At 42.1% G+C, this 18,170-nt stretch overlaps 1 protein-coding gene across 1 annotated transcript in view; it reads right to left on the bottom strand.

Moving 5' to 3' along the window:
- Positions 1–1,470: 1,470 nt before the first annotated feature.
- Positions 1,471–18,170, bottom strand: part of KIF5C (kinesin family member 5C) — a 72,502-nt gene continuing 55,802 nt past the window's right edge. Inside the window, exons 17-26 of the mRNA XM_032693048.1 lie at positions 17,916–18,033; positions 17,148–17,224; positions 16,012–16,121; positions 15,036–15,137; positions 14,352–14,412; positions 13,770–13,841; positions 13,168–13,272; positions 10,661–10,877; positions 9,444–9,557; positions 1,471–5,463 (exon numbers count right to left, since the gene is read on the bottom strand). Coding sequence (XP_032548939.1) covers positions 9,451–9,557; positions 10,661–10,877; positions 13,168–13,272; positions 13,770–13,841; positions 14,352–14,412; positions 15,036–15,137; positions 16,012–16,121; positions 17,148–17,224; positions 17,916–18,033 — 969 coding nt within the window. The 3' untranslated portion in view covers positions 1,471–5,463; positions 9,444–9,450. The remainder of the gene's footprint in view (positions 5,464–9,443; positions 9,558–10,660; positions 10,878–13,167; positions 13,273–13,769; positions 13,842–14,351; positions 14,413–15,035; positions 15,138–16,011; positions 16,122–17,147; positions 17,225–17,915; positions 18,034–18,170) is intronic.

Raw genomic sequence — 18,170 nt, 5'->3', positions numbered from 1 at the left:
CGCTGGGCTGTTGCGTAAGCCGGATCTTGGAAATGGATGCAGTAATTTGTGATGTTTTCATGGAGTTAATTAACTGCTGCGATCCCACATTCCGAAAGTGAAATTGTAGGGATAAACTTGCAAACAGTCTGCTCTGTAATTGAGTTCATCCTCCAGGCACGAGGTTTATCAAAGAGATCTAGAAGGGTTTTAACTCACGGAAAAAGCTCTGGCACCGCACAGCGTCTGCCTTCCTCTGCAGGGCTATGGGGGAATGTTCAGACTTCCCATCTGCTCTCCTTAACATAAACCATCTACATTGGAAAGCCTCTTCTTCCCAGATGGATCCATCCTCATCCTGCAGGCAGCAGCTTCTCAGAGCATGAGGAAGCGCCTTTTACGCACTGAAAGCAGCACAATCCAATATTTATTCTGATTTAGAAATAATCAACTCCAAATTTTGCCAGACTAATTTCTAGCTCTGCTAGGCTTGGTGCAAAAACCACGTAATTCTCATTAGAAATCCACTCATCGAGCAAAAAAAGGGAGCAATCCATTTCTACGGAATCCAGTGGAATTTCCATTGCTGAGGAGAAAGGTAATGATTTAATTGAGAAATGCTCAGAGTAATAATTACTGGAAATAAGCTGTTTATAAAGCTCCCAAGTATGACTTAAGGGAGGTGGCAAGGAGGCAGGAACTTCACTACACTGTACATAAAGTGAGTGTAATATTCCTATAAAAATGGAAATGCATGCAGAGGGTAAGTGGAAGAGTCTCCCTGTCATCCTCCAGGCTACTAAAAAAGAGGAGGAAGAAGGAATGTGTCCATGGAGAGATAATAGAGAAGATGCAATTATTTATTAAAAAAAAATTTTAAATGCTGTCTTTGTTTCCCAGTCATCCAAACCTTCTAATTAATGCCCCATCTCTGGAAGTGTCCAAGGTCAGGTTGGATGGGGCTTGGAGCAACCTGGGCTAGTGAAAAGTGTCCCTGCCCATAGCAGGGGGTGGGGATGAGATGAGCTTTAAGGTCCCTTCAAGTCAAACCAGTCTGGGATTCTATGAATTACCTGGTGCAGTTTTAGAAGGAAGGTTAAAATCCAGAGTGTGGCCTTGGACATGGACTCCAGCATGCTCTGGAGTGCAATTCCACTGAATGGGTCACTTAGAGAATCATGGAATATCCTGAGCTGGAAGGGACCCCCAAGGATCATCAGTCCAACTCCTGTCCCTGCACAGACACCCCAACAATCCCACCCTGTGCCCCAGAGGATCATCCAAACCCTCCTGGAGCTCTGGCAGCCTTGGGGCTGTGCCCACTGCCCTGGGGAGCCTGGTCAGTGCCCAACCACCCTCTGGGGGCAGAACCTTTCCCTGAGATCCAACCTGACCCTGCCTTGGCTCAACTCCAGGCCATTCCCTGGGTGCTGTCCCTGTCACAGAGAGCAGTCCCTGCTGGATGTCCCGTGTCACACAAGGCCCACACCGCAGAGTTTAGCTCAGTTTTATTTTCCACTGTAACGGATTTCGAATGATACATCTCATGCAGTCTGCCAGTGTATCCATCCATCTCCGGTAGAACTTCAGGATGAAGATAAAAGACTTATCTCCACGGGATGGGGGAAAGAGGGTTCAGGTTTCCTATCAAGAGTTTAATACATTTCAGCATCGTTTGATGCAATGGCAAAAAAAATTTCCCCTTGGTACCAGCAAAACGTGTCCACAATTTATTTTTTTGGGAGGTTTTTTTTTTTTGTTTTGTTTTTGTTTTTTTTAATCCTAAATTGAACACTACTGTAAAGATACACAGAGCCCAGAGAATACACATCTGCAGTACACGTTACACAACTTTACAAACTAGACAGGTATAAATCTACAGAATGCCTCAGCCCCCCCCCCCCCCCCGTGGCTCTCCCACAGCGAGAGGGGTGTCCATGGGCAGGGCTGTGAGGGCGGGAAGGAACGGCCGGAGCAGTTCCCTCCTGCACGGCGGATGCTGCCGGAGCACGTCGCAGTTCGTACAGGCACAGTGAAGACAGAAAAAAACAACAACAAAAAAATCAAAGCAAGGGGAGATTAAGATTATCCTGCTATGAATTTATTTCCTGATTCCTCCCCTCTTCCCGTCGAGGTGGGAATTGGTGTTTGCGGGAGGTGTTTCTCCTCCCACAGCGGAAACCTGGTGAGGCCTTTTCCCGTCGGACCTTCGGCACCGTTGGGTTTAAACACCCTTTTCTGAAAATTAAACAGTGTTCAAATTAAAATTCTTAGGGTAGGTTTAGGTGGGATATTGGGAAGGAATTGCTGGCTGCGAGGGTGGGCAGGCCCTGGCACAGGTTGCCCAGAGAAGCTGTGGCTGCCCCTGGATCCCTGGAAGTGTCCAAGGGTCAGGTTGGAGCAACCTGGGCTAGTGGAAGGTGTCCCTGCCCATGGAAGGAGGTGGCACTGGATGGTCTTTAAGGTCCCTTCCAACCCAATCCACTCCAGGATTCTTTGATTTATAAAGATTTCAGGCAAATGTGCAACCTTAGTCCATCAGGATTTATAAAATGAAATTGAAAATCTACTCAGGGTTCTGTAGTAAAAATTCTTGTGACTTAATTTTTAAGTTTTCGGTATATTCAGGATAATCAAACTCTCACCCTTGTTGAATACAAACTTAAAAATGCATCAGCCAAGATCTTTCCAGGCCTAAAACTTTCCTTGCTTTCCAGAAAACAAGTTGATGAAACGTGAACTCAAGGACAAACACAAGATATTTGAACATATCATTAAGAGAAGCTCGAGTGAGCCAGAAATACTTTTTAAATACTAGCAAAAAGAACAATATGCACTTTAGTTCCATCTGAAACACGTTTCCCATTCATATTTCCACCCAAATTTGTCCCATGCATGACATTTTTAGATGTGAAATTTCCTTTGCGCTGTACAAACCACAACTTGAAAATGAGCCTCGGGTAAACAGAACACAACACTCAAAGAGCAAAGAAAGTAAGGATCAGGTGGCAGAAACGGCAGGAGACAGGTTTGGATCTCTGCAGAGCAGATGTGTGGTTTTCCTCTCCAGATATAAAACGTGAAAGCCTTAAAAATGGTACAAAAGTTGAATATACAGCACGCGGTACAAACTGAAGTCGCCCGATTAAAATAGGCTTAAAAAAAAAAAAATCAAAATAGATACAGAAGCAGAGTATGTTCAGCTGAGAATTGGTGATTTCCAGTTATTACACATTTGGAGAATTTTAGCCCAAGGCATCCTTTTTGGCATTCCAGTTGGAGGAAATCCTCCTGCAGTCCGGATGGAAAAGTGAACTTGGAGAAACTTAATTTGTTCTCGGCTAGTGGGACTGACTGGCTGATCAGCACTAGCACCATTAAGAGATGTCCAAGTCAACTTATCCTTCAAGCTGCAGAAGGCTCTCAGAACTGCCCTCCAGAACTGCCCTGGTGATGCTCTGAGGAATTCACACCTTTTTTTTTTATTTTTAAGCTAATATTGCATCTACAATACAATTCCATAACAAACTCCCAATTCGAAAGACAGAACAAAAAGTTTTCCTACGACACAAAAATCTTTTGACAGTAAATAAGTTTGGTATCTTTCCCAAAATAGCTGTTTCAGAACCAAAACAAGAGGATTATTAGTTCAGAGTAGAAACTTCAGCTCCCAGCAGCTGGTAAGATAGCACAGAGTAGTTGTGGATTAGTGGATTTTATTCAAGATTGCATATGGCAAGTTCACAGTTCATTCTTCTGGCAGTGCACATGCACGTAAAGAAAGAAAATATAAAACTTTGAAAAATACAAAATAAATTAAATACATGCAAATTTGCAGCTTCATTAAATATGTTTAGCAAAACGCTCCCCAAAATAGTGCAACATTAAAAAAAAAACACAAACAACAAAAAACCAAAACAGTTAAATTAAGTCCCAACTTACTTTGCAACAACTTAGTTTCAGTAGAAAAAAATATCTAAAGTCAATTCACAATCTTCCAAAACACTCTAAGTAACTGAATAGTTCTACTCCTACTAACAAACAGGTTCAGAAATTAAAAAAAAACCCAACCAACCAACCAACCAATCAATCTCAAATTAAATAAGAGCAAAGGTCTGCAAAAGAAGACTAGAGGGCTATGCTCGGCCTAACCCTCCTGGAATCCCGGCTTCCCTAAGCCCGACCGTGTCACCTGCCCCGGGAGGAATGTGCAGGCAGGGAGGAGGAGGAGCAGCACCTTCCCGGAGCGATTCCAGTGCCCCCTGGCTGGGAAGATGGGAATTTGCTGCCTGGCTGGAAAAAAGAGATCCAGGAAAGGCTCGTCCTTCCCTCGGTGAGCACCATCCGTAGGATGATTTGCATACAGTGACCTACAAAAAACATTCTTTTCCCCTCGGAATGTGCTCCTCAAATCCCTGCAAATGTATTCCCAAATTTGGCCTGCAAAGGACAGCTCGAGTGTACAACTCTCACCTCCTTTTGGACTCTCTGATTTTTTTAAGGGAGCATCTGGGATTTGGGGGATTTTCTTTTCCTTTGTTCCTTTAAGCTATGTCCTTTCTGGTCGGGGGACTGTTCCCTCCGGGATCTGAATTCCCAAAGGCATGTGGGAAGGGGAAAGGAGGAGGAGAGGGGGGGGAAGCGCTTGTCAGATTTTCCTAGACAAGATTTCCACAGCATTCTGAAAAGCCTTCGAAACTTCCTAGGGAACAACGCTCACAAACACACTCCAGGAAAACCCACCACCGTCGGGAGAACTACAAGCAGCAGCTCGGATCTTAATTTTAAAATAGATTATCACACAGATAATATTCATGGAACTACCAAACTTCAAATCCTAGCTCTATACTAACAGATTTCTCTGCATCCCGTTTGATCTTTACCAGGTACTGCAATAAAGGTTATTTTACACAGTCCAAAGATTTTTATTTAATTTTTTTTTTTTTTTCCCTCAGGATTTTACAAATGGTTCTTTGGGGAAATTTCCTTCTGAAAATGTAAAGCAAGTAAAACGAAAACCATATAGCAGCACATTTTCATCCCCTAAAAATATAAAATAATATGTATATTATACAGTAAATCAGTCATGACAGAGCACAATCACCTGCCTTTGGTGGCACTTGGTCAGTGAATAATTAATTCCTTGATGCCAGAAGTCGGGATCTACCGATGCCAACGGAGGACTTGGAGAAAAAAAAAAATAAGCATCGCTCTGAGTGTGGAAGTGCCAACCTAAACCAGCGCCAAGGTGGGCTCGGAGTGGCAGACTCCCTAATCCTTACTGAGATGGGAATGTCCAATACATTGCAGAAGGATCTGGACACTTCTGTACACGTGGAGGTCCTGCGAAGCTCGGGGTACCTGGGACCGGTGCGTTGCCGATGGCCGGAGGAAGCGCAGGATGAACGGGATGTGGGTCGAGGAGGGGCAGAAAAGAAACTAGTGACTTAATGACAGTCCTTAACATGCTTAAGTGGAACTGACCTGCCAAAGAGAGCAGAAAGTAAGGGAGAATTAGCGCATTTTTGGGGTTAGGAAGGAGATCGACCCAAAGGTGACGTCCAGCAACCAAAGAGCCGCCGCGACGGCGACGAACGGAGCCACATAAAGCACGTGGGAACAATTCATGGAATTAGGAATTTGTCACAATGTGCCAATTCTCTTGATTTACACTGATTCTTTACCACCCGTAACCTGGCAGTTTGTCCTGCCTAAACACTGTAAAGGCCTAACTTTTTTTTTCCCCTATAATCTTTCTGTTCCTTTAATGGGATTTTTCTCCCCACTGGATGTGCTCAAGAGCAGATCTGTGCTTATCTTTTGTACCAATAAGGAAAGTAACAGCAGCTGTGTTTGAAAATTATAAAACAAAGGCATGAAAAAATATAAATACTTCTATATGTGCTGACAGAGAGTCTTTCCTGATATATATATATATGTGCACACATATATAAATAAATATTTGTGTTTATAAATATGTATAAAGTATTTTATAGATAATATCCAGTCTAATGCTATAACACTACAGTGTATAATTTTACATATGCACATTATACAGGCATCTTTCTCACTAATTTATAATAATTCCAGCCAGAAGCAAAGCCCAAGGCACGTGACCAAGTGCCAAGGTTGCTTGGTTCACCTTTATAAAAGTTACAAATAATAAAGTTGATCACAAAACATTCCACATACAGACTTTTAAAAGCTCTTGGGTTTGAATTGGGTTTTTTTCCCCCACATTTTTCATATGGAAAGCACCATGTAAGCAACTGAAAGTGCCTGGAACGTTTTTGAATACACTGACACAAAACCAGCCTTACAAGGATCCTCAATGAACCATTTTCTTGTACAGTTATTAAAAAAAAAAAAAAAAACACCCTTGTCCAAATTCAAGATCAAGTTACAAAAATAAATACATAAATATTGATGCATCAGTGTTTTTAAATTTACCCTAAATTAATGTTGGGAGTTGTAGTTGGCTCCTAATTGTCCTCTTTATTAACACCTTATAGGAAACCAGATGGTTATTAATTTATGCATCTTATTGGCTGCATTAACAGTGTTCTGGCTGGATTAAAAATATTTATTCATCTTGAATTTGAAGGCAGAACTTCAAAATGAGCTGATTTCTATTAACACCGATTTGGCCACATATTTAAGCATGAAAATTCAACATAGAATTGCCCCGTTATCCACTTCAGCCTGGCAGCCACTAACCAGACACTGCAAGGGACACTCAGGTTTGCCCAGACACCACCTTTATGCTTATTTCCAGTTCTAAAACTGATTATTAACTAAGTTTTTCTTTAATGATTCAGAAAAAAAACACAAACACATAAACCCAGACTATATAGTGAATTTGAGAATTCTGTGCAGTTTCTGGCCTAAACTTTGTGGGGCAGCACGAAAAGGAGTCAAAACAACAAATGCATGCCACAATTTTTGCTTTTGGAATTCCAGGCATTGTTTGAAAAAAATTAAATTCTTTGAAATCTAAACTTTGTAGAGTAGATATTGAGTTATATTTAGTAACTATCCCCAGCTAGAGCTTTAAATATGACAATATACAATGAGAGGAAATTAATGCACAGCCATCGAGTATTGCTCTTTAAAGTGTTGTCAAAACACATCCCTTCACAAAAATAATTATTTTTCTTTTAAATTTAGGCTGAAGAATATATTTAAAAGCAACAAAAATCATTGCACTTGTATTCCCAAAACCATCTACAATGTGGACAGAGTGAGGAATTCTCTCTTGGAGACCAGCAATGTGCAATTCCAGGAGCACATTTTATTAACACCCCACATTTCTTTCTCTTCCATCTGCTGCTGGGTCAATCAATCATAATCCCTGATCATTCTAACAGCACTAAATGTCTATTATCTTTGTGGTGAATAATGAATGAATGCAAGATAAATCTCTCCTCATCCTGGTAAAAAGTTGTCATTCTGGAAATGGGGATGGCTCGACAGCAAATGTTGGTACGGAAATCCCACCTTTATTTCACTGCTGTTAAATGAATATAAAAGCAAGTTCTGATCTAATTCCAGCTGTGTGAAACTGCACCATTCAAAAGGAATGTCTCAACAATATTCTGGAGATAATCTGGATAAAGTTTTCCCTGCACAAGTAGTACCTTTATCAACACTCTTGCTCAGGCCCGTGGGTTTTCATCCAAACAGCTGAAAATTCAGATTACTCTGATACTCCCAATGTTGGCAGTGAAATAGCTGCAATTTGCCAATAATCTTCTAAACCAAAGGACCAAAACTGATGAGAACTGACTTTCTTCCATCACTGTCTGGCCTTACCTGACTACATCTTCCAGACTTACTTCTAGATGTGAGCAGAAAATTCTACAGCACACTGTTTAAATTATTTCATTCCAGCCTCTGAGGTATTGCTTTTCAGAATTTTTCTAATTTTATTCAGAAACCATAAATCCATAACTTTATCCATTTTTTTTTTCTGAGGTCTTCCTTCTTCTTTTTCCTCCACCCTCATCTTCCATGAGCTCCTCTGCAACACGTTCCAACTGTGGCCTGAATCTGCTCATCCTGCACCACCTTCAGCATCTAAAATATCTGACAGGTATTCTGTGCCTTCTGATTGCTTTTTATTGATTTCCACAGTCCTATCTTCTTATAAACCCACCCAGTTTTAATTTTATTAATAGCTCTTATTAATCTAATCAGGTTGTTCACTTGACATGTGCCTGTACCTAATGTGTGGCCTGTTTGAGTCTGACTTAATTTCCCAGCAGTTGGTATATTAAAAGTAAGTTTAATTTAGGCAAATAGCAGCTTTTTTTTTTGCCCCAGAGTAGCTGTTGCAATGAAAGTTTAGAAGTGTTTTACTAATATTTTAATATTTCCTCAGTCCCAGAGGTGGGAATGCAATGGAGCAGATGGACACAGGCACCTCACTTGTGAGCTGGAAAAGCCACTTTCAGTTCAGACTGAACTAATGCACAAAACCACTCAGCAAAGCCTTGCCCTAATTTACCCATGGAGAAAATATGTTGCTTGAAGCTCCAGGGAAAACACAATGAGCAGGAACAATCCCCCAGCACAAAGAGAGCCTGAGTGTGCTGTGATGGATGCTTGGCATGCAGGCCTGACGTGAGGCATTCCCAAAATAAAGGGAAAGCCACCCAAGAATGCTGAGTGCCTCCAGGAAACCACAGGCCATCAGAGGAGAGTCATGAGACAGAATTAAGCCTCAAGGGGAGGGGGGGAAAAGCCAGACTTGGAGGGACAAATTAGCAGTGCCCTGGGTGCTTTGCACTGCCACTCACTACCATCCAGGTCTTGGCTTGTCTGTGACATAAAGTGATCACCTAAAATAACACAGACATAAAATCTCTCAGATAACCAGCATTTAAAGAAGGAAATGGGAGGTTAGAGTCCATGAAACAGTCTCCTGGGAATATCCTGCTCGTCTTTCCAGGGATTTTTTTTGCTCAGGAGAAATCCTCAAGCCCTTGCAATTAAAGTAAAATATTTAATTATTTTCTTCTCTAAAAGAGACCTGAGTAAGAGTGCAAAGCAAGAGAAACAAAAGTAATGTTTCCCAAATTGTGCCATTCAAATTTGTGCTGCTCTACCCCTGTCCCAGGCTGGAATATCACAACATGGAAACACATTCATGGTACAGAAAGCAGCAAATGATATTGGCAGAAGGAACCTCTGGAACTCTATTTTTACTACATGAGTTTCAGGCCTCTAAGTGGGAATTTCAGTACAGATTTACTAGATTATAGTTTACTAAAAAAGTCTTAACTTATAAGCCATTAAAATCAAACCTTTCTAACAGGCACTCAATTAGTAATTTTTTAAATATCAGCAAACGACTCCTACTAAAAATGGAAAAAATACACCCAGTGTCTGCTGAAAGCAAGACTGAACTGTAGGGGAGTGGGTGATCAGTGAAGGGACAGACGAGGAAGGTATTTTGGTCTTACTTCTCGCCTATTTGGTGTTGTGGTAGTAGCTGGAGTTGGACATCCCTCCCCCTCGGATGGCGTGGACAGCCGTCGGAGAAGACGCTGGATAATGGCCAGGGCGGATGGGCTTGGCTGCACAGGAGAAAAGAGGGAACCAAACAACACATTCAGCTTTCACAGGTGGTTTTCCACCTCACCCTCTCCTCTGGTACAAACCCCTTTGTTCCCAAATACGGAGCTGTGCTTGGCAGAGGGGTCTGTGATCCAGCTCTGCGGAACACGGCGTTCCCTCCCTCAGCCAACACATCCACCTTCTGCTTGGGACAGAGCCCTTTAGCCTTCCCATGCTTGGGATCTCCAAAGATTATGGGCTGCCTGGACAACACAGAGGAGTCATGGCCACTTGGTGGGCAGTGATGCACTCTCCATGTCCAATCTGATGATTTATATCATTCCAGAAGATGCCAAGACAAAGCTGTCGATGGCTTCCCACACAGGTAATACTGTGTGCTGCCTAATTCTCTCTTAGGTTTTAAAACACCAGTATTTGCACCACTACCCAGACCATCATCCTCCTGTTTCATCAATCCCAACAAATCATTTTCAAAATTGCCCCATCTTGACCACCCCGTGGTCGTGTGCACTCGTTGTGCCACAGATAACTCAAGTATCTGAATTACACAGGAAGGATTTTTGACTCTGCACAGCCCCAAATTAAATCACAAGGAGGAGTAATCAAGGAAAAAAAAAAAAAAAAAGAGAAAGGGACAAGGTCCAGAAAGGCACACATTGTGTCACAGAGACACATCAAGTATCTGAATTACACAGGAAGAATTTTTGACTCTGCACAGCCCCAAATTAAATCACAAGGAGGAGTAATCAAGGGAAAGAAAGAGAAAGGGACAAGGTCCAGAAAGGCAAGGAAATAATGAAAGCAGAAAGGGAGAGCGTGGGGGGAGGAGGAAGAAAGTAAGAGACTAATTTAAGGAGACAAGTTTTCAGGTCACTAGAAGGGCACACAAGCCCCATTATGCCACTTATTTACCGAGTTAAACAGCAGAGGCTCTTTAAACTTTAGGTGGGGCAGATTTCTATTAAAAAGTGAAGCCTTTGAAGACCCCAGGAGAAGAAGCGGCCCCCGCGGTTCCGCCGCTGCTCTCCAAGCTCGGCTTAAACCCGAGCCAACAACACCGACCACGAGGAACGTGGGCAACCCTTTAGCTCCATGGCCTTACCAATCTGAGCAGAGTGTGCTCTCCTGGCCATGTTTTTGGCTCTCACGGCCTCCTTAATGCGATCCACCTCCTGCTGGTAGCGCTTGCGGTCCCTCATGGCGTTCTCCTTGGCCTCCTTCAGTGCACTCTCCAGGGCCTTAACTCTCTCTGCCGTAGCTCGAAGGCGTTTTTCCAGCTTAGGAAGCTCGCAACGAAGATCTGCATTATCACGAACCAGCTGCAGGAAAGGAATGTCCAAAAGGGCCCGTTAGAGACCGCGGGAAGGGTTCTCCCACAGGGAGAGGCCGAAAACGCCGCCGGTTCCTCTTCGCGCCTCACGGGGCTGTGGATAAAGCGGGTTTCTCCCAGAAATGACTGGGAAAAGCTTATGTCAAAGAGAAATGTAGGACTGAGGAATATCCTGAGCTGGAATGAACACACAAGGATCATCAATTCCATCTCCTGCTCAGGACACCCCAACAATCCCACCATGACCCTGAGAGAGTTGTCCAAACTTCATGGTTTTAATCACACGGTTCATTTGTCTGGCTGCAGTGTGATATTCATTTAAATATTCTCTTTTCAAAGAGAAATTTAGAATCATTGGAATATCCTGAGGTGGAATGGGAACACAAGGATCATCAATTCCATCTCCTGCACAGGACAACCCCAACAATCCCACCATGACCCTGAGAGAGTTGTCCAAACTTCATGGTTTTAATCACACGGTTCATTTGTCTGCCTGAGGTGTGATATTCATTTAAATCTTCCAGGAAAGTCAAAGAACAAGGGAGTTTATGCCACTGGTTATTCCATCCAACAAAATTTCACAGGGCTGATCCTCAAGGGTGAGGGCTCCAGGACAAACCCTGCCACTTCAGGACACTCTTCTGCCATATCTGCTCCTCTAGACTTTACAGCAGCTGCAGCAGAAGCTCTACATTTGCTCAGAACACAGAAATATTTTGCAAATAATTGATCACCTTGTGATTTCAAAATAGTAATGCTTCAATATGTCTCACAGACAACATTGGGGATCGCCCAAAATTCATCATCTCAAATGGTTCTGACACGTTCACCTGTGTGTTCCCTCCCCAGGCATGTGGGAAAATTGGAAACTTCACTAAGAAATTGGAAACTTCACTAAGAAATCACTTTTAGGTTCTGTAGCTATAAATATGGTGATTATATGCAATTTTGAATTCATGCACTTCCTCAATTTAATATGAACCTGAGCGAGGTCTATCAATTATCTAAATTACATCTGACTTTCCATGCACCAACAGCCAAGAGAGAGAGGATTGACTTTTAATAAATAAAAACAGTCAGAAAAATCCAGCACAATTTCTACTGAACTGATTAAACCAGCGCTAGAAGTCAGCAGAAATCTATTCCAAAGGAGTGATCCTCCCTTTTCTGGAGTGAAAAGTGGTTTAACCACCACATTAATAACACAGTAAAGCACCAGCACAGACTGACATTCACATGTTGTTTGACAATCAAAATGTTTTACACCTGCTGGGCCAGGCTTAGTGCTGAAATAAAACACAAAACAAGCTAAAAAAACTTGTCACAATGTGCTTTTTCTGCAAGTGTTGAACCCTTGTTCTAGGAAATAGTGATGATATGGAATCAGAGCGGGATGGCAGCACAGTCAGGTCAAGTCCAATGTAATTTTTCCCTCTAAGTTTCTTACGAGCTGTGGATTCTAAGTTGGTTTTGAGTAAATACACACTAATGAGAGCTATAAAAACGCGGATTTGAAAGGCAGCAGATGCGTGATTTGAGTGCAAAAAAAGGCAAAATGGCAAAAGAAAAAGACACTCCTCCAACATGTCCCGATTTCCACATTTAGAAAGTAGGCCTTTAAACCATCTGTTCCCTGGGAATCTCAAACTACTGAATCTTAGTGGACACTTGTCGTGGTCCCAGCACCACTTGGCCTCTTGGCACTTCCAAAGGAATAAATAAAGCGAATTTCAGAGTGTGTCTCACTAATACAGTTTCAGAAAAGTGCACTGCCCTCCAAACCAAACCAGTCTGGGATTCTGTGAAACAGGAATTCCATGAAGGAGGGGTGGAATGCCCACAAATGAGGCACCAGCCCTTCAGCTGCCCAGAAAACCTCCCTTTTTTTGCTTTCACACTGTGCTGGTTGAACCCCCTCGAGTCACCTCCAAGGTGTCTCTGAGCAGCTTTAGCCCAGGAGTCAAAATTTGGGATACACAAAAAACCCAGCTGTTTTTATGCATTTCTTAGTGCCAAAAAAACACCTAAAGTCTATTTTCATAGAGAAAATAATGCTTATTTCACACATTCATAGAAATACAGGTGGTGGGAAGAGCAGCTTCACACCAGCTCTTGACACCAAGGAGTTGGAGTTAAAACCTGTGGGTACCTTTCCCTCAGGCAGCGCAGGTCACCTGCCAAAATTATCCTTGGAAACACTAAAAAAAAGCGTACTTTTTGTTTGAGGGAGGGAAGAAGGGAAGCAGGGAAGGAGGGGAGAAGGGAAGGGGAGCCCCTACCTGTTTGTGAACCTTTGTAAGCTGTTCCAGGTTGTTCTCAAGAAAGGAAATTTTCTGCTTCTGCGCGGCACTCCCACCTCCGTCGTCGCTGTCAAGCTCAACACTCTGCACAGAGAGTTCAGCATTCAGCAAAGGCAGGCAGAAACTCCAGAGCAAGCTCAGCTCTTCGGGAAATTTAAGCTTCCCAAAGGCAGAAAAGTCTTCCAGAGCCCCAAATTAAAATTATTTAGCCTGTTCATTTGATATTTAACAACCCGCTGTATAAAAAATAAACTGTTCTTACTGAACAATTATGGGGGGATACTGAATAGGAAAATCAAGTAATATTGAATGATTTCTGGTGCCCATTAATACCATCTTTGAGAATATTTTTACTTGAACTCAATTGGACTGGTTCATTTGCTTAACTAAAACTAGTCCTTAATGAATGATGACCAAATAAAAGGTCATAAACGGCAGACTAGGTATAATCTTGTTTCTCCCTGTTGTTAAAAAAGACAATATCCCATTTGGTGACAACATGCACTTAAGGGCTTCCAGCAGATCACAAGAATACTGCAAGGAAAAGGCAAGATTTGGGTTCAAAAGGAGCAGAGTCTCACTTTTTTAACGCGGGTGGTAAGATCTTGGACAAACAGTTTGCGCAGATTGTGAAGAGTCTGAAGTTCTCTTGCCTGGAATAAAAACAATAAAATAACCATTAAAAAAAAAAGATTAAAAAAAAAACCCTCAGTAGGATACAGTAGATACTCTGGTGTAAAAGTTCTCCTTGGATTTTAGTTGATAGCACGGGAGAGAGCTCTGGATTCTCTCTTTAGCAAATGGGCACTTCAGGAGTTTTAAGTGCTTTTAAAATTTTGGCCAAAATCCAAGTTTTCCCAGTTGTGGGTTTTTTGTTTGTGGTTTTGTTTTTTTTTTTTTAATTATGCATCAACTTCTCAGGCTCAGCAAAATAACCACCTTACCCCAGACTGGAGGGAAACACTAACCCACGTGTAGGAAAGGGCAGCTCATCCCAACGCCATCCAGCCCCAAAGCCAGACTGAAGAGAATATGAGCAACCCTTTTTTAATTTTATTTTGGGTAGTTAAAATTTATTTATTCAAAAATCAAAATATATATATCATCTGGGTATACATACAGATGTAGGGGACAAAGCTCAATAAAGTGTAATTAAGACCTACCACTGTTTCCTCCAGCCCCTTAAGGTCTTCTCTTGCTTGTTCTCTTTTATCATTAAGCAGTCTAGAAAGATCACAACATGGAACACAAATCAGAGATGCTGAAGTCATATTAAACAGAAGAGAATCAACCAGCATTCAGCTGGAGTAGCACATCTGCAGAATGTGAGTAAATTGTACATCTCTGCATCTGTAATTATGCTTTTGACTGTCCCAAATGTGCAGCTTTCTCCCATGGAAGGGCTGAGTCATCACCTGCATCTTTTATGTCCTCACATGAAATTTTTATCTCTCATTTCCAGGAAAGGGTTTTACTCAGACAGCTGATTTATTACTTAAAAAAAACCAAACCAAACCAAAGGGGAAAAAAAAAAAAAATCAATAAAACCCCACCTGAACTCCTCAGCCTTTTTCTTGGTTTTGCTGTGCATTAAGGAATGAGAGATTTAACACTTGCTGTGATATTTTATAACATCAGAGCTCTAATAAAATCTTTTTGGGCAAGTATCAAACTTACTGCTAAAAAGCCTTTGATATAAAAATATGGAGCAATTGGTAATCATTTATTAATGCTGCAAGTTGATATTTTCAATGTGAATTTTGCAACACAAATGCCTCTCACTGGCACATTTCCTGTGATCATACTGAGAGATTGAAGGACACCAGATGAAAAAACTCTTGACTCACATGAGCTTTTCCAGTTTCATTTCTCTTTCCTGGTCCTCAATTTTTAATTTATCATAATCAGCACTCAGTTTCTCTTGTTCCAGCTGGAGCTTCTGATTCATGCTGGAATGAGAAAGGAAAAGTCAGTACAGCTCAGGCCTGAACCCCAGAAAATGGGTAAATCCCCATGAACAAAGTGGGGCTGGACAGAGAAAGAAAAGCTGTAACTCTCTGCCGAAAAATTCTGAAAGAAATTAAGCATAAAGAGCCCGAAGAACGAAATTTTAAAATATTAGAGAACTAAATTCAGTGGTTTGTTTCCTTTACCTTAAAGGACACAACCTGTTCTTTCTGTCCTGCTTCCTCATGTTTCTCCTTTTCCTGTGATTAGTCCTTGGCCACACAATAAATATGATGAAATAATAAATACTACACCAGGGTTGCCTGGATTTTAGAAAAAGAAGAATACAAGAAGCAAAACACTCCGTTGTCCAAGTGCTGGAGTATCTGACTAACAGATACATTGGTGTGCCAGGAGGAAATATTAAGGGTGTGAAAATGGGATAATTTGAGTCTCTCAGAAAGTCTGACAGGAGCAGTTGCTGTAAGAGACCCCCAAAAAACCTCTCTGGGGACGTGGTCAGTGGTGGCTTTGGTAGTGGTTGGACTTGATGACCTTAAAGGTATTTTCCAACCTAAATGATTCTGTGATCTCTTGAAATCTGTTCTCCTCTAAGCTCCTCTTACCTACTGACCTGCAGGTGTAACATGACTCCTCCTTTTTCCTCTCTATAATTTTATGGACTTAAAGCTCCCCACTAAAGAAGTAGGGACTGTAATCCACCCTATAAAATAATTACAGGGTTGGCTGTTGCATACAAGGACATATAAAGGACAGAATACTACATATAAACATCCATTAAAACTAACAAAAGCAACCCCAAAACATCCCTGTAGTGTCACAGGACAGAGAAGGTGATGGAGGGAGTGAACATACTCTCTGATTTCATCAATTATTTTCTGCTTCTCCTCGATTTCATCCCTCAGCCTGGACAGCTGCTTCTGGTGGGCTTCCCTGTGACTCTCCATCTGCTGCTCCAGGGCCTTCTGCAAACACCAGAGCCGGGCATGAAACACAAATCCAGGCACACACAGCTGAGCTTCCTTCTCACCTGCCCCCTAAATCAACCTGTTCCTCTGGATTTGAGGGGAAATTATCAGATCAAGTTAATTCAGGAATCTGCCTGGCGTATCTTTCTGTGATTAAAAACTGTGTCTGCTCATCCGAGCATTTAATTCAGTTTTTAGCAACAGATGTACACCAATTTCTACTCATTTCCTTGCAAAAACTGCCATCAGTGAAAGTCAGGGGCTTGGAATATCAAGTGCCACAAATGACACTGATTTTACACCAATCCTCTGTTATTTCACCTCTTTTTTCACCAAGGAAATATGTGTACAGCTCTATTTCACCAAGAAAAAAAGAGCTCTAGCTGTGACAGAAGTGAAACCCAAACCACCCTCCTCCCCCTCTGAAAATTGTGTATCCACAGACCCGCTATTTAAATTGTTATTTAAATTTAAATTCTAAGATTAGTAAGAAAACCCCAATGCACCTCTTTAAATTGCTGATAAAAAGATTTGTTTTTTCTCTTCCAGCTGTAAGGAAGAACTGTACAACTGCTTTAATCCCTTTAAATTTTTATAATGGAGGGAAAAGTTTTGCAGAAGACAAACCTCTAAAAAGTCCATTTTTTTCCTTGTCTGCAACTTGCAACCCCATTGAACCAACTCATTGCTAACATTTCTTTGCATTCCAGGGGAAAAATACCAGAAAACAGGTTTATATTTTATTATTACTTCCAGGGGATAGTCAGAATTCTTGCCAAAGTTTGGGAAAGTGGCCTCTTCGTAAATCAAATCTCTTAGTACCTAAATTACATCAACCTCAGCATCCTGACTCACTCCTGAGCAAACTGACTTTCAGCGGAGTCCCACCAGCAGAAAATGAGCATAACTTAGAGGGGAATCAATACAATTTTTAATACAGGAAGGCAAAATTACACCCCAATTATCAGCTGCATGAAAGGATCTCGCTGAGAAATGCCCTCTAAAATTGCAGTGCCAAACTACCTTCATCTCCTCTGCATCCTGAAGCCGGGTCAGATGCTCCTTCTCCTTGTCCTTGAAGCTGACTTCGTGCATTTTTTCTGTTTGAAGGTGGAGACAGTTGAGAACTAACCACACAATTCCAAGACATGCTACGTCCAGCCATTTCCCAACCTATCCCTGCCTGTTTATAATCCCATTTATCACAATTCTGCTTTCACTGGGGGAATGGTGCCTCTAGAACCGGGTCATTTCTTATCAGCGGGGTAGGAAGATCAGGAAACAGAATAAAAATTCTGTTCTAACAATGCAGGAGGAGTTAAAAGAAAAAAAAGGTCTTGTCACCACCTGCTGCTCCCTCAGTCAGAGAAAATCCCTTGTGCAGAAATCCAGAGTGATGGAATTTTACATAAAACAGCATCTTAGCAAAGCTACAAGAACTGCTCTTGATAGATACACATTTTCCACATTAAATGAGAAGGGGGAAAAACAAGCAATCCTTAAAATGAGATCATCTGGATCCTGCACAGGAGCTGGGAAGGACACACCTTTTGCACACCTAAGGGAAGCAGCTTCCTTTAGAGTGGAATTTGCCAGAGGGACAACTGAAATTAGACACAGATCTCTAACAATTTTACAGAACATTTAGCAAGACTGCCTGGTGCTGTTTGGCTGAAGAATTCATGCGTTTTGTTTTTTTTTTTTAATTTCTCCCATCGTTAAAACACAACACGGCATTTTCTGGGACACAGCTGCTAAAAGGAATGGTGACCCCAAGGCCCAGAGCGGTACCTTGAGCGCGCAGCTTGGCCAGCTCCTCGTTGAGAGAGTCCTGGGACTCCTCCAGCTGCCTCCTCTTCTGCTCCATGTTCTGCATGTAGTCTGTGAGGGACTTGATCTTCGCTTCGTGCTGTGGAGACGAGGAGAACAGCAGTGAGATGTGAGCAGCACAGCCCGTTTCCTCGGAATTGAGGTGCTGTCCCCCATCAAGGAGGAAGGACTTGAGTCTCCCCAGTGTGGGACCCACGTTGGAGCTGTGCCTGAAGG

This window comes from Chiroxiphia lanceolata, chromosome 7 (genome assembly GCF_009829145.1).
Source record: "Chiroxiphia lanceolata isolate bChiLan1 chromosome 7, bChiLan1.pri, whole genome shotgun sequence".
NCBI lineage: Eukaryota > Metazoa > Chordata > Aves > Passeriformes > Pipridae > Chiroxiphia > Chiroxiphia lanceolata.
Note: the sequence above shows the minus strand (reverse complement) of the source record. Positions and strands in the feature narration are given on the sequence as shown.